This window comes from Periplaneta americana, chromosome 2, assembly GCF_040183065.1.
Source record: "Periplaneta americana isolate PAMFEO1 chromosome 2, P.americana_PAMFEO1_priV1, whole genome shotgun sequence".
NCBI lineage: Eukaryota > Metazoa > Arthropoda > Insecta > Blattodea > Blattidae > Periplaneta > Periplaneta americana.
The window spans coordinates 36,819,763-36,844,890 of record NC_091118.1 but is presented as its reverse complement, the minus strand read 5'-3'; the positions used below and the strand labels follow the sequence as shown (position 1 = coordinate 36,844,890).

Below are 25,128 nucleotides of genomic sequence, written 5' to 3'. Positions count from 1 at the left end.
TTTTTAAGTCTGCTGGTCTTACCTGTATTCAGGTTGTGAGTTAGGATCATCTGGTTGCTGTCCAAGCTTACTTAGGATATCTTGAGGCCACATGGAAGGCGTCAAAGCTGAAAATGGTCCCCCTGGAGTTGGAGTGACGCCATCAGCTTTAATACTCAGTCCTTCTGAGACTTCTCCAAGACAGGATAAATCTGTTTCACCCTCGTCTTCAGACAAGGCTGTGTCCACCTTCTCCTAAAAAAAAAAAAAAAAAAAAAAAAAAAAAAAGACAAAAATCGTAAGTCAATATAGGGATTCTGCTCAAGTTTATTTATTTTTGCGTAATAGCAAGGTCCTTAACTTGCCAATATTCACTGTGACTCTATGAGCATGGCTCACAGATGTCGCTAGTACTGAGAACAGATCATTTAGTTTGTCAGAGACTATCCAGAGTTCACCACAGACTCGGGTCTACTTTGCAATTGTAATGAATGAATGATGGAGAATTGTTGGGATGCCACAGGGGAAGCAGAGTACCCAACGAAAACCCTCGTTTTACTTGACTATGGGCTTGTCCAACACAAGTTATAAATTCAGGGTGCAGAATTTGAACCTAGGCTCCTTGGCTTATAAGCCCAGCTCACTGAGCCATCATGATAGCATAAGTCTAATTCGATGGTGTTTGGGTAAGGGGAGATTAGTCCTCAAATGAGTTTCGAGAAAAATTAAAATTGAAGCGTCGGCTGGAACAACGTTATAAGTTACATTTGGTAAAATTTACAGGAGCTGCAAAAATGTGTACACGTACAACGTTGTTATAGGGTAGCAAACTTTTGAATAGACAAATTTCACGTACTGCATTGATGGACAGTTGCAAGCCAAGGAGTATAGCAAGGTAACATGACATACAACATTATTACATGGAAACACGCCGAATAAAAATTTTGTAACTTACAACGCTTCAATTAACTTAGGACCCTTATCATAAATAATTTTCTACACAAATAAAACACATCAAATACTAGTATTATTTTGTTTTCTGCACACCCGGTTGTAGAATTTAACTTGTGTATGCACCTGGGAACAAACTCCATTTGCACAAAAAAATGACTTAACCCCTTTTACTCAAAAACCATCGAATTACAGTATAACGGTTCGGCTTCTCTTCCATTTAACATGGCAGTCACTTAAAGATGGATTCGTTCGGTGCATTCAGATTTTTATTCTTTGCACTATTTTTAAAATGAGCATCGCTCGCTGTATTGTCCCTGTCCACATGATCAGATTCCATCCATAATTCTGGCCAGAGAAATCTAGAGAAATTTCTGTAGGGTCCGCGATCAAAATAAAGAAACTCATGACAATATATCAATTGCAAGACCTCCAATCACAACAATATTGAAGGCACAAATGAAATGATGTGAAGGTTATTGTATTTCTTCTTTCAAAGCTAACAAAATTAAAAATACATCTTCAGAGCTATTCATTTTATTTCCAGGTTTAGTCCAGAAAACTACAAAGAATTAATATTCTCGCTCTCTTGGTAAGTAAAACAATATTAGATGATCAATTCGGAAATGCAGACAGGTGAAAATACTATAATAAAAATCCAAACGTGTCAAACTAATCCATTCCAGTAAGTAAGCACCCAGCTTTATTGTTTCTTTCACTATCACAAACTAACAACAAACGTCATTTCATGTCGCAAAACCGAATATTATCAATCATATACAATGACTCTGCATTTACACTTGTCTTGAGTTTTTGCATAATATACTACCTCTCTTGAGTTACGTACGTTACAGCTCAAGTCAGTGCTTAGCAAGCCACCAACTAAGGAACATGATAAAACCACAGTCTAGTATATACAGTCACGAAGCTCAATACGTAGGGAATATGCATCCATAGATAGTTGCTAATCACTAGGATCGCTACTATTGCCTCATAACAGACAATGCGAAATAGTACCAGTACAGTCTATTGTTCCCAGTACCCTCAACAACTCAAGCTTCGTGACTGTATATACTAAACTGTGATAATACTCTTTCAATCTTTATATATCGGTACTATATATCATTACAATATCCTGTTTCATTTCAGTACTGAACACCATTCGTTCTGTACATTCCTGGTTGAGTGGAAGAGAAGGCCTCATGGCCTTAACTCTGCCAGGCAAAATAAACCTACTACTACTACTACTACTACTACATGGCAAGTATGCATAAATGCAGAGTATGGAGAAATGAGAGGAATTTCTCCCTCCCTTAACACTTAAATCATTAAAATCTCTGCTCAGAAGCTGTTATCTCAGCCAGGAATAATTTCCCGTCCTATTTTCTTCTTACAAAGACTTCTAATAGCTGAACTGAGATTACTATGTATTGTGAAAGAGTGTAGAAGACTGGCTAAAGTCCGGAATAAAAACATTAGAAAAAAACTAAAATACAGTGTTTTGAAAAAAGGGTCCAATATTTAAAGTGCAGGTAGTATGCATCAAAACAAAAAATAAAAGTCCTATAAACATGGGTCCTAAAATCAATATCTTCTGAGAAATGAGCAAAATGATTACCATCACTGTAAGAACAGCATATCTTCTACTGTGAGCTCTTTGGCAAGAAACAATTGAGGAAACAGGATGAAGCCGTTTGTCACTGTGTATTACCCTCCCCACCCCTCTCCATGTGAGTGGGAAACTTTTTGAAAAGTTGAATTTGAAATTCTTAAAAGTTTCCCTTGTATTATAACAACAAATCGTACACTGCATAAATAACTTCATACAAAAAAGACTATGCTCGCATGTGTGCTAACAATAAATTCTCTATTCAACTTTTTATGAGAAACTACTCAGAGCTTATATCATAATATGGTGATAAAATGAAGCAATGGCGAGAAGTGAATAGCAGGAAGAAACTGAAGTATTCGAAAAAACATTTTCCTACTAAAAAAATTCACATAATGTATTGGACTCCTATTTTCTTTTCCCAAGGACAGATACATTGTTAAGAATATCATTGGCTTGTATACTCCATATCATGTGGAAAATTAGAAAGCACAACAGAAGTCTACTAAACGAGGAGGGGCTTAGTAGTGTTGCCAGAACAAATCTGGCATTTATTTTTTTGTAGAGTGATACTTTGCAAACAAGACACATTCATTAAGTTTTAACATTACATTGTCAAAAATGAATGTTTGGAAAGGAAGCTTTTTAAGAGGGGTTTATAGACAATGAATGATAAGGTTTACCAATATCACCATACTTTTCACTATAATAATGGTTGTCATATGGCAATGAATTTTGGGGGCATTAGCAGTATGCTGAATTATTTGAATCTGAAAGTTAGAATTTATAGAACAGTTATATTACCGGTTGTTCCGTATGGCTGTGAAACTTGGACTTTCACTTTGAGAGAGGAACAGAGTTTTTGAGAATAAGGTTCTTAGGAAAATATTTGGAGCTAAGAGGGATGAAGTTACAGGAGAATGGAGAAAGTTACACAACGCAGAACTGCACGCATTGTATCCGTCACCTGACATAATTAGGAACATTAAATCCAGACGTTTGAGATGGGCAGGGCATGTAGCACGTATGGGCGAATCCAGAAATGCATATAGAGTGTTAGTTGGGAGGCCAGAGGGGAAAAGACCTTTGGGGAGGCCGAGACGTAGATGGGAAGATAATATTAAAATGGATTTGAGGGAGGTGGGGTATGATGGTAGAGACTGGATTAATCTTGCTCAGGATAGGGACCAGTGGCGGGCTTATGTGAGGGCGGCAATGAACCTCCGAGTTCCTTAAAAGCCAGTAAGTAAGTAAGTTTATATTAAACATTTCATGGCGTGTTTTGAGAAAGCCATTGATTTAATTTTCAATACGCTCAGTACGTTTATACAACAGTATATTATGATAATAAATGATTAAAATAATTTTAGTTTTGTCCTTTAACCTTCCGGTTACTCTGTCATAAAAGCTAACAGGAAGCACTGTGTTTATTTGGTCTTCGAGAGGGGAGACGTAGATTTATACAACATTGTTGCATGATTTAAACAAGTTCAGAATTAGCGTGCGCGCACACGCACAGCCTCCCCCCCCCCCCCCGTGCATGCTTTTCAAAGTATAATTGACAGTAGACAAAGTTATCGGCTCTCCATGTCATCTGAGACAAAGCAGGATCTTTCCAGAGTTCCGAAAAGAAGTTCCTCAGGTAATCATCGGTGCCATCTCGCCAAGTACCATTTCTCTATCACCAATTCCACCGACACTAAATAACCCAGTAGCTGATACAGCACCGTGAAAAACCGAATCAATAAATATAATATGGTAACTTATATTTACACAAATAAAAATATTAGATGCAGTAGATGATGATGATGATGATGATAACAATAATAATAATAATAATAATAATAATAATAATAATAATAATAATAATAATAATAAATTCAAGAAAACAAACAAGATTGTCACTTGGCATTTCTGGTCTCTCCTGGTAATAGTTTATTTGTAACCTACTTCTGAGGTTGAGGCGCCTGGAAGGCGGAGTTACGCTGCCCCCATGATATTATGTTAGGATGATTATGACGTCCCAGGAGAAGTCTTAAACCTAAGCCTAATCTAACTTCCAAACCACGGACGAACATGGGAACATTTCGCGTAGGCTTCCGCGGCTGGTGTGCGTGGTGTGTGGATAAGCTTCAGGGCGCCTACCGCGTTGTCTTGGTGTTGGTGGCTGACGTTTCGACCTCTGTGTTGTGGTCATCTTCAGAGCAGTTGTTGGATAAGGAAATAGTCTGCGAGCTCTTATATATATAGTACTCCCCCCATCGAGACTCTACTCTCTCCCTATATATATATATATATATATATATATATATATATATATATATATATATATATATATAGGGTGTTTAAAAAATACGGGGCATAATTTCAGGTATGTATTTCCTACATGTAGACAATCAAAATAGTTCATTACAACATGTGTCCGGAAATGCTTTATTTCCGAGTTATGGCCTTCACAACATTGAAATTCACCAGAACGTTTTTCTTTCCGCAGGTCGTTGCCGTCAAAGGAGACATTAAGAGGGCACTCTGACAGTTCATTCCGAGGCGAAGGTTACATTCAGTGTTGTGTAGGCATTAGACTGTGCGACATGTATTCAAATCAAGAGCTGGCAGAGATACACTTCATGTACGGTAAGGCCTCCACGCTCACCTGATCTGAACCCTCTCGATTTCTACTTGTGGGGCCATTTAAAATCATTGGTTTATTCGTCTCCGGTGCCTGATTTGGAATCCCTTCGGAATCGAATTGTGGCATGTTCTGAGGACATACGCAATACTCCTGGAGTTTGGGATCGTGTTCGCAAGTCAATGAGACATTGATGTGAGGTCTGCATTCAAGCAGGAGGTGGACATTTTGAACATCTTCTGTAATGAGAACGACCTGCGGAAAGAAAAACGTTCCGGTGAATTTCAATGTTGTGAAGGCCATAACTCGGAAATGAAGCATTTCCGGACACATGTTGTAATGAACTATTCTGATTGTCTACATGTGGGAAATACATACCTGAAATTATGCCCCGTATTTTTGAAACACCCTGTATATATATATACATACGAGCTCGCAGACTATTTCCTTATCCAACAACTGCTCTGAAGATGACCACAACACAGGGGTCGAAACGTCAGCCACCAACACCAAGACAATGCGGTAGAAGCCCTGAAGCTTATCCACACACCATGGGAACATTTCACTTTATGGGAAAATTCCTGTGTTCTAACTGGCAATCGAATCAGGCACCTCATGAACTGTAGTCAGAAGCTCTGACCACTAGCCCATAAGGCTGGTACAGAATAACTAAATAGAAGGCAAGAAAAGTAGAATTACAGTATCACCAACTTTACAACGTGGATTCCTGAGAGGGATGTACATGCAACTCAAGTACAATTAATTTATTTGTGGGCACATTGTTGACAAAATTGGAGTGATAACAATTGGAAATAACATAATAATGTTTTTCTGACAGAAAATAATTAATACGTGTTGCTGAAATCACATGTGATGATACTACTGTTCAATAACTAAAGCTGGGGTGTGAAAATGCAGAAATTTGATCCAAACAAATGTAACATTGTAAAATTCCTTTGGAGAACGAAAAATTACATTTGTTTAGATCAAATTTCTGTACATTTAAAGGACAAAACTAAAATCATTTCAATAATTTATTATCATAATACACTGCCCTCTTAAATTGACTGAGCACATTGGTAATTAAATCAATAGCTTTCCCAAACATGCTATGAAATGTTTCATATAAAACAATTTTATCTCGAAAAGGAAGCAAAGACAAAGAAAATTGTATTATTAAATTTTTCCGTTTGAAATATAAAAAAAATAACCTCCTAAAATTAATTACATTACTTACGGTTCACTTAGTATACTGTACAATCAGTTACCCAGCTACCCATATTAGCTGTAAATTGTGAAATTAATGTCCAAATAACCACACTAAACATTCAAATAAATATAATTCAACTGGAGTTTACAAATTAAAATGCAATAGTTGCCCACGTTTTTACATAGGATAGACAGGAAGATCCTTTCATACAAGATATAATGAACATATTAAAGCTATAACCAAACCTTACATCACATCAAATTATGCAGATCACATTATCAACAATAATCATGACTACAATAATATAGAAACAGATATGGAAATTTTACACATCACACCAAAAAGTTCACAGTTACACATCCTAGAACAGTACGAAATATATAAGAATACAAATAGCACACCCACAATATATACTTAACACACAACTACAGTTCGATATGCACATATTATTTGACGTCATAATACAACATAACATACAAACAGCCAACCCCCACCATAGGAACAACACACCCCCACCCCTACCATCGACAACTGCACATCGCAGTGTCAAGATCACCAGTGGTTCAAGAGACACTGAAGACGACGACACATAGCGTCGAAACGGGCAGTCTGTCGAAGGTAAATACCTTTTTTAACAATTTTAACGTATGACAAAGTAAATTTTATATTTTTAACAAAGTGTTAACGAGAACTTTAATCAATAAATAAAAATTATCGGAAAATTGAGTAGCCCTTGTCCACGAGCTGATAGCGCTAATTGTACAAGCATAATTGCTGTATCATGTGACAGGAGAGACATTCAAGCCAGTTGGAAACTCTATGCTATCTCCAAGCATGTGATGCTGTTATTTTTTAATGCAACATTCCAGTTAAGTTCTCACACTGTTACAGTTATTGTAGGCAAAAATTTGTTTATATTTGCCTATCTGCTGTGGAATCTGTATGTGCAGTTTGAGGGGAGGCTTCGACAGGAGCTCATTAACAGTACTTTTCTTAGTTCACTGAATTAAAAGGCTTTGTTTTGCTAGCCATGTGGTCGTCTCATGGTACAAGGGCAATATTACACCGTAACAATAGAAATAAATATTCGAATTCGAAAAGAATTGCTGACCAGATCTGTTTCACTCTCTTTTTGATGTTGAATTCTCACTGATCAGGTACACTCTTTCTCCGAGTGAAAACTGAAGGGGTGAGAATAAGATACCCAGTCCAAAGCAACACTTTTAACAAACATGTTTTTTTGTGTGTGATTTCATTTTTTACATATATAAGGAAGCTACTAGTAAAATATTATAAAAATTACTCAATACATGACGTAAGTATACACTGAAGAAATTATGATACTACACAAAATAGCATTGAACTTTAAACCTGCAAAATTTTGTCTGTGTGGCTTAGGATTATATCATTTTCACCAATTCAATTAATTAAAGTTCTATACTAAACAAGATTGAAATAAAAATATGTTAAGTATAGTCCCATCGCTCTAATTTCCGGCAGCCAATCACATTGCAGGTCGGCTACATTTAAATGTGTGCGTCTTATGATTCACTGATGAAGATTTAAAGCATTTCCTAAGGCTGGATAGATACTTAATATATAATCGCCCGCCATTTTGGCTCTTTAATTGGCGTTTGCAGAAAGCACACGAGGACGTTATTTGCTGCTCAATTATTTTCTGAATTACGGCGTGTTTGATTTATTATCATAGAAGCTGCGACATGATAATGTTTAACAGTGTGGCAAATAGATCCCTCGTCTGGTAGCTCGGCAACGAAAGAACAAAAATGGCGAACGATACTACCTACCTAGCCTTTATAGAGCCTTGACTTCCTAAGACGTAAGCAATGAGGAGGAGTCACGCCGGGAATAACTTTAACTCTTAATACTCGGAATGATGGCATACATACACTGTTTGGTTTTATCTGTCAGCACTGCAGTGTTGGTTTTCAGCAGAACTCGACTCTGTCTTCAATCATTACAGTGGAATTAAAACAACAACCAGTTTCTGAAGGTGTCCAAGGGTTTCGACGGCAAAATTCCTTCTCTGTTTATGGTCAATTCGATGCTAGATTGTAGATAAAGGAAAGAGGGAGTTGTAGTGGCTTATTGGCCACAAAGAGAGAGGAAAGGATGTTGCCATGGGAACCCTTGGATGCCTTCAAATTTCACAAGTTGTTGTTTTAATTCCACTACAATTATTATTGTATCTTCTTCTTATACAAGCAAGGATTAAATCTCGTGGCCTGTTCTGTTCTCAAGAAAGATCATCCTTTTACCTTATTTTAAGTCTGCCAACATTTCTGGATCCTTGAGGTTGATAATTCAAGAGAATTATCGAAGTCTGGTATCTGCCATTCATGGTATACATTCACACATGAGGGGCGTTTTCACAAAACTCGTTATCTATATTTTTTTTCGATTTTGAGGTTTTAGCGTATCCTTATGTTTTTGGGTCAGGAGAATCCAATGGTGCTATCAGAATTAAGCTAAAGTTGGTAAGTATATCAGTAAATTGATCTTGAAATAAAAGAGATTTTTCAAAACTCAGTATCTACAGCTGTGTATGTTAGAAAAGAGCTCTCTTGAAAGAACAAGATTTTGTAGATAACGAGTTTTGTGAAAACGCCCCTCTTCTGCTTTTCAATAATTTTATATAGATTATTTGCTTCTGATCAGCCTCATGGGCTAGTGGTCAGTTTCTGACTATAGTTCATAAGGTCCCGGGTTTGAATCCTGGTTAGAACACAGGAATTTTTCCTTAAAGGGGAATGTTCCTGTGTTCGTCCTGGTCTGCAAATTAGGTTAGGCTTAGGTTTAAGACCTCTCCTGGCACTTCATAATATCATAGGGGCAGTGTAACTCTGCCTTCCAGGCACCCCAACCTCAGAAGTGAGTTACAAATAAGCCATTGCCAGGAGAGACCAGAAATGTCAATGATAACCTGGTGGAATTGGATAAATATAAATATATATATATATATGCTTCTTTATATCGACGCTTCTCAGGTGACCAAGAATAGTGAAATCAAACATCGCGCTGAGGAGCCTCGTATCTGCAATCGACTTTTCCAGTTCTCACAACTGAAATTTAGTATAGGTACTGCCATTTCCTTATGAAATTGAATTTGCATTTCAACTATAACTCCATTTCTTAGTGTTCTCTTTACTGTTCAAATATTTGTCTAAATCTATTACAATACTCATAATTCTATAACATACAAGAACTATGCATACCTATTAGAAATGATAGTGCTCTCATTTTACGAGGAAACTACGCATCATTCTGCTGCCAGCTGACTTCCTGCTCTCCTGACCGCAGTGTGGGAAGCCAGTTCTACAAAACATCCCAGCTGTTAGTTGCTTCTGAGAATTGTACCGGAACGTGTGTTATGCAAGTGCAACATGCAGGAAAGTGTACGCTGGGGTCCTGCTATAATCTAGTTTCCTCGTAAAATGAGAGTATTGTATTATATATTATATTTTAAAATATCGAAGAGTTTTATGCTAAATACGAGTAGATGACAATGCTTCAATAGAACTGAAATCATTATTTATACAATTCGCTATGATTACAACATGATATAGAGATGTAATAACTACACAAATTTAAGAAGGAAAACAACCAGTATGATTGGCGTAAGTCTACTTTCCGAAACTATTCAAGTAAATGTCCCATCAGGGTTGTCAGATTCCCTCGTCAGGAAACCAGAACAGGTGATGATATTGCATATCTTAACGTGACTACATATTTCAATTAATTCAATTTGTAATACAATTGATTTTATTCGTTATATGTATTTAAAATAATTACACAGGGCCTAAACTTTTAATTTTATTACATTTTTGATAGATTATTAAATTTCTTTTGAATTATTGATGAAGTCTGGAAAAATAATGTCACATTACAGCCTGATCTAGGCTATACAGAAAAAAATGCAATAGTAATCAACTTTCAAAGAGAGTAAAGAATAAAGATACTGTTTAGTTTAATACCTAATACATATTACAGTATTATCATTCTTATTTCAATACAATCAGATAGGAAGTGTCAGGTGGCGTTGACGACATTAAACATAGGTTGGACAGGGTCTTGAAAAAATGAATAAGGAATTTTAAAGATAATTTTAAATAAATGAGCAAAAAATCTAGTTTTCCAATGTTTCTGACATACCGGGACAAATAGCTTATAACTGGACACAGGACACACCATTAAGATCCCGAACAATCCTGGAAAATTCAGGACATCTGACAACACTGTGTCCCACAGAGTAGCTGCGTGATTTAAGGCGTCATGCCTTGGGCTAGTGATACTGGTTTGAGTCCTCATGAAATCTCGAGTGTATGGGATCAGTACCTACCCAGCATCTGGGAGCTACAGTGAGCAGCAAATTCCGGTTTTATACGCCAGTTATAATGGCTAGGGAGATGAGATAGATTGTGCTGACCACACGTTATCCACTTAGTGGTCGGATGATCGTTCACCTCACTGAGACATATGGATGTGAGACTAGCAGTCGCCTGCTCGGCCTTGACTGTCCGTAACCAGTTGTATCGTAGAATTAATTAATTAATTTAATCTGGAAGAGATAAGGCCATTAGGCCTTCTCTTCCTCTCTAAGTAAATAAGAAGAATGCCTAAGATCTTACACACCCCAATACAAGTATTCCTTCATATTAAGCATACTAAAATTTGAAAAACTTATTAATTTCTTTTCCTTGTTCAGATTACTTTACACTATTATTTAAATAATGAGTCACTTCTGATGTACTGATCAGATGATTGTTCACTTCGTTGAGATGTGGATATGAGGCTAGCAGCCCACTGCTCATCTTAGCCCTCTAAAAACTGTCATGCCATGAACTTAATTTAATTTAAGTAGATAAGAATAAGAATGTCAAAGATCTTAAATTCAGTACTCAGATACATATTTCTTTATATTAAACATACTAAAGTTGAAAAATGTCCTGCACTGTGGTGTCGTGGTCTAAGACATCCTCCCTAGAACTTGCGTTACAGAACATGCATTGGTTCGTCCTCATAGGGGAAGAAATTTTCTCATGAAATTTCGGCCAGTGTATGAGGCTGGTGCCCACCCAGCATCATGATTCATGATATACTTGGGGAACTACGATAGCGAAATCCAGTTAAGAAAGCCAGCTATAATGGCTGGGAGAATCATTGTGCTAACTACACGATACCTCCATTCTAGTTGGATGATCGTCCACCTCTGTTTCGACATGTGGGCGTGAGGTCAGCAGCCAGCTGGTCAGTCTGGGCCTTTAAAAGGTTGTATCATCACGGATATTATTATTATAACATTCATTCTGTCCAAGGGCAAGTCTTTCACTGTAAACCCAGCATTCTCCAATCTTTCCTACTTTCTATCTTCCTCTTTGTCTCCGCATATGCTTCATATATCTTAATGTCGTCTATCATCTGATAACTTCTTCTATCCCGAACTCTTCTCCTATTCACCATTCTTTCCAATGCATCTTTCAGTAGGCAGATTCTTCTCAGCCAGTGACCTTGATCAGTTTCAGCATCATTATTTCTTCACCCACTCTTTCCAACACATCTTCATTTCTTATGCTGTCTGTCCATTTCACACACTCTATTCTTCTCCATATCCACGTTTCAAATGCTTCTAGTCGCTTCGTTGTAATGTCCATGTTTCTGTCCCATATAATGCCACACTCCACACACAGCACTTCACTAGTCTCTCCCTTAGTTCTTTTTCCAGAGATCACAGAAGATGCTCCTTTTTATACTAAAAGCTTACTTGCCCATTGCTATCATCCTTTTGACTTCCTGGCAGCAGCTCATGTTACTGCTTATAGTACACCCCAAGTATTTGAAGCTGTCCACTAGCTCTACTGCCTCATTTAGAATTCGCACGTTTACCTTCTTTATTTTTCTTCCTATGACCATGGTCTTCGTCTTGTTTGTATTTATCTTTATTCCATACTGCTCACAGCTGTCATTCAGCTCCAGTAGCATATCCCTTAGATTGTTATAGCCTATTAAAGTTTAAAAATGTCTTAGGGGGAGTGGGTAGTGATGCCTGTGATATTAAAGAATTTCAGCACAAAAGTTTAGTTCATTATTTCTAGGCTTTTAGTGTTCATAGTGGCATAAAAATTTCCATGGTTACATAATAAATCATTTTAAATTCAGTGGTATAAAAAACAACTAATTAGTTTATTATCCAAGTGCAAAAGAAGGGCCCTAACTGATAACCTGTTTTCCTACTTTGGTAAATATACCTTCAGGTGCACATTACTTGCTACAATCTTCATGCATCTACCTTGTATTTTTTTTAAGTTATCAAGGAATGTATATTGCAAACTCTAAAGCAAAATTTAGTTAAATATTTCAACCTTAGTGAAACAAAAAAAAAAAAATATTGAACTTTGATTATTTATCAATTTTTTTTTATTTTTCCTCATGTTATGTGTCTGATATTCTTAAACTCGTAGATCTACTTTGTAGAACACAGGCTGTAAAAATTGCATGTAAATAGATTCAATAGTTTCAGAGAAAAAGGCACTTAAGTTAGAAAAATATCAACATAAGGAAAAACTGCATTAAAAAAAAAGGATGTATGAATTAATATGCCGCCAAACTGAAAGAAGCCGTTTAAAGGGCTTACCTGCAGGGACACCCCCCCCCCACAATATATATTGTTTTAAAGCACTAGTTTTATATATTTTTTTAATGCAAATAAAAAATCTGATTTTTTTACTCCTAATCACTACTCGTTCCCCTTAATTCCGTATCCTTGATCAGATTACTTTATATCATTATTAAAAACATGGACAGAACATCTATTTCGAATGGATCACAGCAGATTGCCCAAGGCCTGAAAAAGTGAAGTGGGAAGATCCTGGGAGAGATGGACACCCGCTGAGACATCGCCAAAACAGGCTAACATGGCCTAATCTATGAAGTTGATGATGATGAAAAGAATGAGTCACTTCAGACAGTTGTCGCCCTAGATCATATATACCCAGATTGCTCTGCGTTATAGGTTTTGAAGTTAACAACTTTCGTCAGGTTTACTATGCTGCCATCTAGTTGTTACATATGGAGTGACTCCTTAAGTTCCATTTGAATTGCATTAGCGACTGTACTGCCATCTCGTATTCTTTTATGGCGGATGGGTGGCGATCCTGGTGGTTGTTCTCTTCAAAGTGCAAACGATTTTAACAAAGGAACGAGCAATCTATATGTGATCTGGGTTGTCGCTCAGAATGAATGGTAAGCAGCTGCCATGGCAACCCTCTTCTAACCAATCACCACCTAACAATGCCCACACTCCTTGCCTACAGATTGCTATGAACTATTCCATTGCCGTCATATTGAGTAAACAAACATACACAGTGTTTATTTAGATTTTAATTTTGCTGGACTGCTGCAGTTCGATCAATTATAAAAGTTATATTTCCAATTGTTCTGCGTGGTTGTGAAACTTGGATTCTCACTTTGAGAGAGGAACAGAGGTGCTTTGGAAAATATTTGGGACTAAGATAGATGAAGTTACAGGATAATGAAGTTACATACACTGTATTCTTCATCTGACATAATTAGGAATACTAAATCCAGATATTTGAGATGGGCAGGCCATGAAGCACATATGGATGAATCCATAAATGAATATAGTGTGTTAGTTGAAAGACCTGATGGAAAAAGACCTTTGGAAAGGCCGAAAAGTAGATGGGAGGATAACATTAAAATGGATTTGAGGGAGTTGGATATGATGCTAGGGTCTGGATTAATCTTACTTGACTTATGTGAGGATAGCAATGAACCTCCAGGTTCTCTAAAAGTAATTTGTAAGTAAGTTGCAGTTCGATCAGTAATGATTTCAGTGTTGTTTGTGATTGATATTTTTTTTTCTTTTTGGTTCGAACATTAATAATTACCGACATTAATAATTGTTCAAAGTTTCTTTGAGTGTACTACATTTTATTAGCAGTTAAGCTATTGTTAAACATGAAAGAGATAACCAATAACAGTTTCATAACCTTTGCCACTCCACATAAAAAAAAGACTGAAAAATACGAAAATCGAACTGATCCTCCATAGAAAAGCCCATGAAATGGTATGCACATTATATATTAAGAAATCCAACTTGCAATGAAGTTCTGTGGTGTACCATATAATGTCTTTATACTTATTAGAATACAAAAAGATACCTTCATCTCAAACAGCAGAAATAACTAAAATGCTCTCTCAATTAGAACACTCAATAAAAGAATTTTATTCCAATGGATACCATCCCATTGTGGAATCCTGGGAAACGAGAATGTGGATGCTTTAGCAAAGAAGGGCAGCACTGCTACTTACAGACCTGTTACTAAATCTACGTATTACTCTGTGAAAAGCTTTATTAAATCTACATACTTAGACTTCAATAAACAAAATTTGATAACACAATCTCAAGGGAAAAAATGGAACTCTCTGCATCATAATCTACAGTTGATACCCGATTTACCACGCAAATCGTCTGTAGCTGCATTTAGATTGGCAGCAAGCCATGACTGTTTGGCCAAACATCTGCATATAATTGGAATATATCAGCAGTCCCCTAACTGCCCATTGTGCAACTCAAACCAAGAAATTGATTCAGAATACCTCAAAATCTGTGCGTCAGTGGCTGACCATGACAATATCTTTGAAAAATATTGGAGTGCAAGAGGTAAAATGACTTTATTGTCAAATGCCTGGCGTTAGAAAACAACAACAGAATACAAAAAGAAGGTTTAAGCAAATACATATTACCAAATTTTCTGAAAGACAGCTTTTCAAAACTTCCCTCTCTCAATTCACAGCACACTAAACCTACAAGTGAGTGTAAAATTGATGTTGGTGCCAGCACTGGTACCAGTGGTAGCGAGATTCCATGTAATATTACGGACAGGCAATACATGTGGCTCTTATAATAAAATTATCAAGATAACGACTGATGTCTGTGTATTGCTGGAGTTTCTTTCAATAAATACACCAATAACAGTGCACACTCATCTCCAACTGTGATCTGGCATTGTTTTAGAAGCATCTTTCGATAGCTTAGGTGCTTGTTTGTGTTCTAATGCTGGAGGTGAAAGGCCAAACGATCTAAAATGTAGTCAAATGTAGAAGTTTACTCATTCTAAAATAGTTTAATTTTCTCTCATCCTCTCGGATGCAGAATTCTTGCAGATATTATAGGATACTCCCAAAATTCTCTTCCATTCCATTTTTGACGTCTCAGAACAAAAGAACCTCTTATTCCACGTGGAAGCCATGATTATCTCTCAGCATCAGTTACAAAACTGCTCTACTCACAAGGCCAACAATGACCTTGTCAGTGTGAGTGTACAGCAACCCTTGCTGGTGTTAGTGCCAATAATGATAATGGTACCAATACCGATTTTATTGGTACATGTATGCCAGTTCTACTGTGCAGATGTTTAAATAAACTTGTTGGTTCCCGAGTAGAGTTAGTGGTACCATTACCAAACCATATGTTGCAATGGTAACTGTCAGAACTGACTAGTTCTTTTAATACCAATACCGGTTATTCTTAACAAAACATCACTCATTGCTCTTGATGTCAGAGTACAAATATTACAAGAATAATTCCTAAAGATAACAGTAGTAGACTACCACGGGAAATGTGTGTAATAAGAAATGAGTCTAGTTCATTAAAGATAACAAAAGTACATTATTATATCTTTATTCTCAAAGATGTTGATAACAATAGAAATAAAAACAATAGTAGTAACAATAATAATAATAATGAAATACATGACTTGTGCTATGAAGTGGTGTTCACATCATTAAGACAATATACTAGGGCAGTCAATAAACAAAGAGACAAATATATGTTACTCTTACATTCTTTGTCACCTTATTCACTTCTCTCTTTGGTTACTAAATTGCCCACATACTTACATAAATCATATTATGATAAGAGACGCATTATTCCTACGTTTGACAAATAAAACGACTAAAGGAAAAAAACTGAAAGAATAGCAAGCGATCACAATGGGGAAACATGCATGGAGTAAAAATTGGCTGTTTAGTGATAAATTATAGATTATATGCATTCACGAACTCAAGAAGAACACGCCAATCTTTTTTGATAAAAAGCAGCATTATAATGTGATTTTTTTAAAAATATCACATGACTCGAAAACGCAAATTCATTGGTGTCTCAAAGAAATAAAAACATATTAATATATATAATAGAGATATTTTGATTAACTACGTAACTTTCCTCTCTAAATTAAGGATCTTCGAAAATATTAACAAATACAGTGCATGTTCCCATTGTGAAGAACTGGAACAGATTATTATTATTATCATTATTATAATACAGTGGTCATCAGCACAATGCACCCTCGGGCTAGCATCTCTTACCCGTGGATAAAACATTGCACTAGCATGCATCATGACTGCTGGTAGGTATGCTGTGTCCCTATTCCTTCTGCATGATCGAGCATATTTCGTTACACTCCTTACACTTTATCCATTTCAGCGAGTGTTGACGACCACTGTTATAATAAATAATCTACTAAAGTGTACTTTATTTCTCAGAATAACTTTCTTTTGCAATAGATGATTTCATCAACAATGAAACAAATAATAATGATTTCAGAAATACACTACGTATGTTAAGTCAACTGTCCGAAGACTGGTTGAAACCTTGTGACACCAAAAGTCACAACTCATGAGCAACTACAGTAATCTCCCTGTATCCAAAGGGGATACATTCCAAAACCTACTGCGGATAATAGCAAACCATACAAATATCCCATTGGTAGGTTGCTACTGCAGCACATGTCAGGGCAGTGAAAAGTAAACAGTATTGGTAATGCCAATAAGGACAGTGTTAATGATTGATATTAACACAGTCTATGAATACATTTTCTACAAAACTCTTCATATTAAGACGTTAAGCAGTGAAGTACATAACAAAGTCGCCAAGGTTAACTGCAGATGGGGGGAGGGGATTACTATAAGCTCAGATCACGTATATAACAGATTGCTCAGCCTTATAGGCTTTGACGGCAACAACTTTTATCAATTTCACTACACTGCCATCTAGGTGCTGCATAAAAGTCATGTTATAATCACTTGAATTGCATGGAGTAACTGCACTTCCATCTGAATCCTATAGATTCAAAATCCCCTATATCCACTTTCACAAATTACAGGATTTTGTCAGTAACTGGTGGCAAATAGAGCGAATTTTCAACCTAACATGACTTTTAATAAACCTTTTGCTTTAAATTTAGTGGCTTTTTGATTTCAAACTATATAAATCATTAGAATTCATTCTTAGCAAGCAGTATATGTGGACATAACTCTGTTCTCAACAAAATGGTCTTTAAAGGGTTCTGAATCTAGAGGATTCATTTAGCAGTTGTTTTCAATCGGTGGTGGCGATCCTAGTGGTTGTTCTCTTCCACATGTCACCAATTTTAACATGGGGATAGCCAATCTGTTATATATGTGATCAGGGCCATAAGCCTGAACTAAACATGTGATAGAAGATTATATCGCGAAAAATAAGATGCAATATTGAACGTTTTTAGAGTCTCTCAAATTACAACTTTCTTCCTTCTTGTATAATAATAATAATAATAATAATAATAATAATAATAATAATAATAATAATAATAATAATAATAGTAATAATAATAATAGTAACAATAATAATAATAATAATAATAATAATAATCACCTCTTTTATATTATGAGTCCAAGTTCTTTGTTAGGAATTAACATTTACAGAAATCATTCAAAGGTAGGTTTGGCCAGTGTTTCTCAACCAGTGGTACGCGTACCTCCAGGGGTACTTGAAGAAACTGCAGATGTAAAATTTTTTTTTGCCCATGATATTGCTAACATAATATACTCATTAGAGATTAAGGCTTTGTGTTGCCAGTGCTTTGCCTCAACATATTTGTTTAAATCCAGTTTCTTTATATCTAAATGAAATACAAAGTAAGGCACTCCACGAAGAAGTTAACATCCAAAAAATGACTTAATTGTAGCTATAAGTACAGTTAAACAAAAATGGATGACATTATTTCACGAAAACAGGCTACATTTTACATTAAGTAAACTTTATACTTCTTTTACACTTTCTTAATACAGTGAAACTCCACTAAGCTAGATTTCGTTAAACTGGATGTCGTTTAATCCCAACAGGCATTCTGAGAAATAAAATTCAATACAAAATAAATTACGGTACTAATGCAAGGCGAAACATTCCCGCATACTGTAGTATATATTTTTAAGGTGGGGAGGGGGGGGGGAAGGAAAAAAACACTGCAAAATATAAAGTTATGTAAATTCAGTTACATGTTTTTCAATTTTGCAGCTGCAGTGAACGACAGTGTACTCTACATTGGTCAACGCATGGAAAAAAATTTGTATGACAGTAGTATTTAACTGGAGAATGAAGAAACTGAAATCAAGGACTACCAAGAAATGCTATTAGGATGGTGTGAGATGCGTCACTGAAGAAGAGAGTGAGAATTGGCTTGACAATGATGAAAGCGATCCAGGTTGTATCATAACGAATTAAGAAATTGTGGATAATATAAACGAGGTTGGAGGCTCTAATGGTGCATCTGAAGATGAGGATTCTGATATCTGCACCCTAAAAATGAAGTTAAGTGAGGTTAAAGAAAACCTGAATATGTGATCAATTTTATTCAACAAAATGACAATAAGGAAATTTCAGCATATTACTACCTAAAAATGAAGTTAAGTGAGGTTAAAGAAAACCTGAATATGTGATCAATTTTATTCAACAAAATGACAGTAAGGAAATTTCAGCATATTACTACCTAAAAATGAAGTTAAGTGAGGTTAAAGAAAACCTGAATATGTGATCAATTTTATTCAACAAAATGACAATAAGGAAATTTCAGCATATTACTACCTAAAAATGAAGTTAAGTGAGGTTAAAGAAAACCTGAATATGTGATCAATTTTATTCAACAAAATGACAATAAGGAAATTTCAGCATATTACTACCTAAAAATGAAGTTAAGTGAGGTTAAAGAAAACCTGAATATGTGATCAATTTTATTCAACAAAATGACAATAAGGAAATTTCAGCATATTACTACTGAACAAGACATAATGCGAGTTAGTGAAGGAGATGTTCAATATATTACGAAAGAAAATATACTTTTGAAGCATAGAAAAAAAAAAAGATTTGTAACTTGTAAAATCATCAGCACATATATTATACTTTTCAATGAAATTGTTAAAATAGAAAAACGTATAGTGTGTTCAATTTGGAAACCCATATTGCTTTTGTTGATTTCAAAAAAGCTTTTGATAAAGTTAACAGAAATAAATTATTCTACCAAGTGATCACCTCCCACAACAGTTAATAAAAAACTTCTATAATCTTCATGAAACAAATTATCACAGTGGCTAGAAATAAATACCGAAGTAAGGCAAGGATATCATATCATATATACAGCTATATGAATAAAATTATTCAAAAATGGCGGCAAAGGAATCACGGATAGGCTACATTCAAATCAACAGAAATTTAAAATTAGATGCCTTACTTTTTACTGATGATTTAGTCCTAAAGCACTTAATGAAAACAATCTATAGTATTCAGTACATAATTTAAATATTGTTGGGGAAAAAATATGGCATGAAAATAAATACGGATTAAAAAAAACAAGCAAAAATTATGCCTTCTGTGGAAAAGTAAACATCTTAGAAATAGTGTGTGACTGATGAAAATGAGACATAACAGACAAAATTTAAAGATATTCTAAAACAATAGAAATCATTAACAGCACAAAGAAGCCTTTCCTAGTACAGAGGCATACTAGAATACGCTTGTACAACACCTTGGCAAGATGTGTACTTTGTAATGGAAGTGAGACATGGATAATTAGAAAAAAAAAAGACGAAAGCAGAATAACAGCTAACAAAATTATGATAATGCAATCAACAGCAAGATATACAAGAGGGAACCACAAATGTAAAGGAAGAACTTCCAGTTGAACAAGTTCTGTAATATATACAACAATTCCATCAGACTAACTGGATGAATCATCTACAATGTATGCAATCCCATAGAATACCAAAAGCCATGCTTCACTATCAGCCATATAGGAAGAGAACACTGGGTCAAGGAAACCATGGTATAAAAATTCCTTTTTGAAACCATATCGTTTATATTTGAGAAATTGCTTGCTTTTGATTTCTGTTAATCGAGACAACATGCAGTCCCAATTGGTCCGGATTAAAGGAGTTTTACTATACCTCAAGTGTACAGTATTTCAGCAAGAATTTTAAATTATTTTTATGCAATTTTAAAGTAACAATAATTATTATTGAAGTAGTACTTCGTGTACTTTTGAAGAAATAAAATTACTTTGTCAATTCCATATTTAATATGTTGGTATTCAGTGCACTGATTCTTACATTACTACAAAAATAACAGTACTGCTAATGGTTGTGTAATGTTCATAACGATTGTTAACACATTAAAATTAGCTCATTATATTAATTTATATTTACTATGGTGGTACTTACAAATACCGAAAGTCTAAGGGGGTATGTTTACTCAAAAGATTGAGAAACACTGGTGTTTACCCATAAAATTATGCAATGGAAAAAAGAGTGAGAGGAATATGTCAACAGAAATGGAAAAATACTAAACAATCAATCACAATACAATGAAATTATTATTTGTTTTTCGACAGTGTCCTCTGCTTCTCAGCAAACTCGACAAGTTTCTCTTGCACTGAAAGTCCCTTTCGCCGGCGCACTGTGTCCATATAACGGCGAGCTCGATTTCCAGAATCGGCTTTCTCCCCATAGTGCAGATATTCTTCTTCAGTACGTGGAGTCCAGAATGGATCAATATCAATCACCTCCCAGTGGCTGAAGACGAGCTGGGGGCTTGCCAGGCCGGAGGTCTGCTTGCGGATCTCTGGTGCAAACTCGAAGCTCTCGACGACAGGCAGCACGGCAGTAACAGTGAAGTTACTGGAGCCCTCCTGCATGTCACCATGCAGCACCCGACCGTTGCGACGTCCCAATACCGCATACATCTTACCCAGCACTTCACCATTAACCTGAATGCTACAGCTGTACATGGCAGCCATCAGTCGCTGAGGTTGAGCCTGAAATGCCCTGCGACAACCTTCTTTCACTACTGACATTATTTGTCCAGAAAATGGTCCATAAGGCTGACTGCTACTTGTGGTGTCACTTGCAGATGTTAGATCTGCAGATGGCTTACTATTAAGTGTCAAATCTTCAACAACAAAGCAGACACCCATCATCGGTTCCTCACATAAAGGCCCTGCCAATGTAGCTAATTGGAAACCGTTAACAAAACTGCTGTCGTACTCTAAACGTGGATCAGAGCCTTGCGGTTTTTGCCATATAGATGGATGGTTATAACCAGGAACTTTGTTAAGCAGTATATTAGGACCACAACGTCGTGGCCCTACACTCCAAATATGATTTTCTGCCCCTTTCCATTCATCTCCAGCCGCAATAAAAGCATCTTTCAGTTTTTCCTTCAATGTTTCAATAGCTTTCAAAGTTCTTTCTGTAAGGACCACAGTACTACTTGAAGTACACTTTTCACCATTTTGCTCTTCTGTTTGTTGCCCAGTTTTAGAATGAAGATGTTTGTCCAATGCCTTAAGAAGATCAGCATGTGACTCTAAAAGATTTGTCACTTCTGTTGGAAGAGGCACTGCTCGAATCTTTACTGTCAACTGTTTATTTGGTGTGGACATTGTAATCACGTCATCAACAATTTCAGTGCCTTCGTCCTTTTTTGCTACGTTCTGATCTTGAATAGCTTCATTGACCATGTCTACAGTTGGAGGAACTACTACTGTTTCTCGGAAAGGAACTATGGGTTCAGATGCATTTATGGGGACTTTTGCATATCTCTCTCGGAGATCATTCAAACAGCGCTGCAAATGTACTTCCCCTGCAGTGACGAGTACGTGCTCACCTGTCTCCTGCACAATAACCTGCACACATGCATCAGCTTGATTCAGAAGACGGAGTCCACGTATGAGGGCAGCCATGTCCTGGGGATGTGCCGGTTCAACAGCTACACGCACTATAGGTACGACCACTTGTGTTAAGTGTGTGAAAGCAGGGCAAGCCACTGTAGAAGACAATGTCGCACATTTCAATACATGTTCTTCTAATCCACCAATTCCAAGCACGTTTCCAGCTGGAACTGATTCTAGACTCTCCAGTTCTCTTCCCATCAGCAAAAATAATTGATCAATTTTTACTCTAGTAATATGTTGCCCTGATTTCAGGTCCTTCAGTGTCAAGCTTGGGTCAATAACATCTCCGTTTCTCAACTTTTCTAGAGCGACCTGTGGCTCATGTTTTGGCCCTAAAACATACAATTCCTGCCCCTTCTTCACTGTACCACTGAACACACGTGCAAATGCAATAAATGCATCACTATTTTCTTCTTGTTCTTCCTGATCCTCTGTCTTCAAATGATCACTACCACAGAGCTCAGCATCGCTAATAGGGGTTGTTTCATCTCCACCACCTGTTGCAACTGATGTCTGGTTCTGAGCAAGTCTCTGAGCATGACGTAGACGAGCTTGCTCCCTGCGCTGGGCCATCTCTTCTGCTGTCAGTGGTTGTGGACGATACTGTGGAAGACTCTTATGCTCTACCGGAAACATTTTTGAGACGAATACAATAACAGGTACATCATCTTCACTAGAACATGCCAAGAACGCCGATCTCAATTCCTGCGTTTCACCTGGCAAACTATCAAATCGCTCAGTTTGTAAGCACATAAGCTTTTCTGCTTTTTCTTCTGTTATTTCACATGGAGCAGGTAGTTTGGTACATACCATATTTAATAAGGTTTTTGCAAGTGGAAGCCACTGTCCGCAAAGAGCCTGCAATTGCACTTTACCATCTGTGTGCCTCATGTCTCTGGCACTAATCTTGATTTTTAGGCTATCAGCTATTTTTTGTAGTTTTTCTTTCTCCTTGCAGATAACAATTGTGTCATAAACTGCCCAAATATTTTCTAAAACAAACTGAACAAATAACGGTTTTTTCGCTTTTTCTTGTGCTCCTTTCATCACTCGTTTTGTTTTGCCATGCAGGTAAAAATCTCCCCACAACGTCTTCAACAAAACTTTTTCATTTACACCAAGTTTCTCTGCATATAATTTTGCAAAATCTTCAACACAAAAGCCCCATCCATCCACAGCACTCGCAAAAATAACATTTCCTTGGTCGGGTGAGAAATAAAGATGAGAATCATCTACGTCTTCAAGTCCAGTGCTCCAATCGTATAATGAATCTGTTAGTTTTTCTGGATCAATTGGTGATTTTGGTGTTTCTGACACAGCTCGACCCAAAACTTCACTGGTAAATAATTCTGCCATAACAACATTCACCTGTTCTAAGACTTGTGTAAGGTAGATATAGGCATCCAGAGGTGTCAATTTCATTTCAAGGATTAAACGGTCCATTTTATTCAACACTAATACGGGACGGATGTTCTCCAACCAAGCCTGCTTCAGAGCTGCCTGTGTTTGTGGACACACTCCTTCCACAACATCCACTACAACGATGGCTCCATCACAAAGTCTCACGGCTGTTGACACTTCTGAAGAAAAATCCACATGACCTGGAGAATCTATGAGATTAATAAGATAATCTTTTTCACCACTGTTATGTAGCAAAGCAATCGCACTGCTCTTCATGGTTATTCCACGTTCCTGCTCGTCTTTCCGGCTGTCCATATACCTAAGTTTACCAGCCATCTTCGAAGATATAATTCCATTAGTAGCAACTAAGGAATCAGCTAATGTAGTCTTCCCGTGATCAACATGAGCAAGGATGCAAATGTTGCGAATTCTGGTTGCATCCCTCTGAAGTTCACTTAATTTCTGAGAATTTAATAACTTCATCTTGTTGTAACCTTTGTCACTGCAGGTCTCTGTACTGTTACTAAACGCGCAACGCAATAAATTTTAAGCAGCACAATTTTTATTTTGTTATGATCTGATACGTCACTAATTTCTTAACACTGTAAGACAGATGGTGTAATGCCATCGACTTACATTCAAATTACACAACTTGCGTAACGGTAAAACTAAACCTTCATCTGTCATCGGAACGTTAATCAAGCCACTACTGAAACAGAATTATAAAAATCCTAAAAAGATACGTAGCCTACTAGTACCTAATAGTCACGACAAATCTGAAACTAACTTACATTATAATCTTCCTTTCCCGCATATCCTTCATGTGGTCTATTTCCAAACAATGATTTGGCAATATCCATTATTAAAATGTATTCCAAGAAGCTCGTGCTATTCCCGTAGTTGAATACTGCAAAACCTGCAATAAACCAATATGACAGTGGGTTTAGAAATATCACACTACTCCACACTCTTCAGAAAAAAATATCGAAACTGAAAGGTTAACAATAGCCAAAATACAAAATCAATTAACAATTTTAGCACTAAGTAGTGGTACTTTACCAATTGTCACATATGGAATTGCAGACGATACAGTCAATACCACTGAACAAGCCACAGACACCTACTCAAACCAAAACCAAACCAACCAAAGACCAATTTACCATACGGTAGCATCAAGGATGATCGAAATCTCGAAATGCAAGAGAACAAGACGGAGGCTGTTTCAAAATTACACCAATAGGGAGCATCGTCGTCTCAGGCACGTTCA

General features: G+C 36.5%; 2 protein-coding genes across 3 annotated transcripts in view; both read right to left on the bottom strand.

Annotated features, from left to right (window-relative positions):
• LOC138692321 (small G protein signaling modulator 3 homolog) overlaps positions 1-25,056 on the bottom strand; it is a 77,753-nt gene extending 52,697 nt beyond the window's left edge. For both annotated transcript variants that reach the window (XM_069815478.1, XM_069815479.1), the window contains exons 1-3: positions 24,921-25,056; positions 24,653-24,777; positions 23-234 (exon numbers count right to left, since the gene is read on the bottom strand). In XM_069815478.1, coding sequence (XP_069671579.1) covers positions 23-234; positions 24,653-24,721 — 281 coding nt within the window. In that variant the 5' untranslated portion in view covers positions 24,722-24,777; positions 24,921-25,056. The remainder of the gene's footprint in view (positions 1-22; positions 235-24,652; positions 24,778-24,920) is intronic.
• Positions 20,961-24,476, bottom strand: LOC138692305 (elongation factor-like GTPase 1). Its single transcript, XM_069815477.1, has one exon. It carries the CDS (start codon positions 24,342-24,344, stop codon positions 21,102-21,104), a length of 3,243 nt encoding a protein of 1,080 aa, XP_069671578.1. The 5' UTR covers positions 24,345-24,476; the 3' UTR covers positions 20,961-21,101.
• Positions 25,057-25,128: the final 72 nt, after the last annotated feature.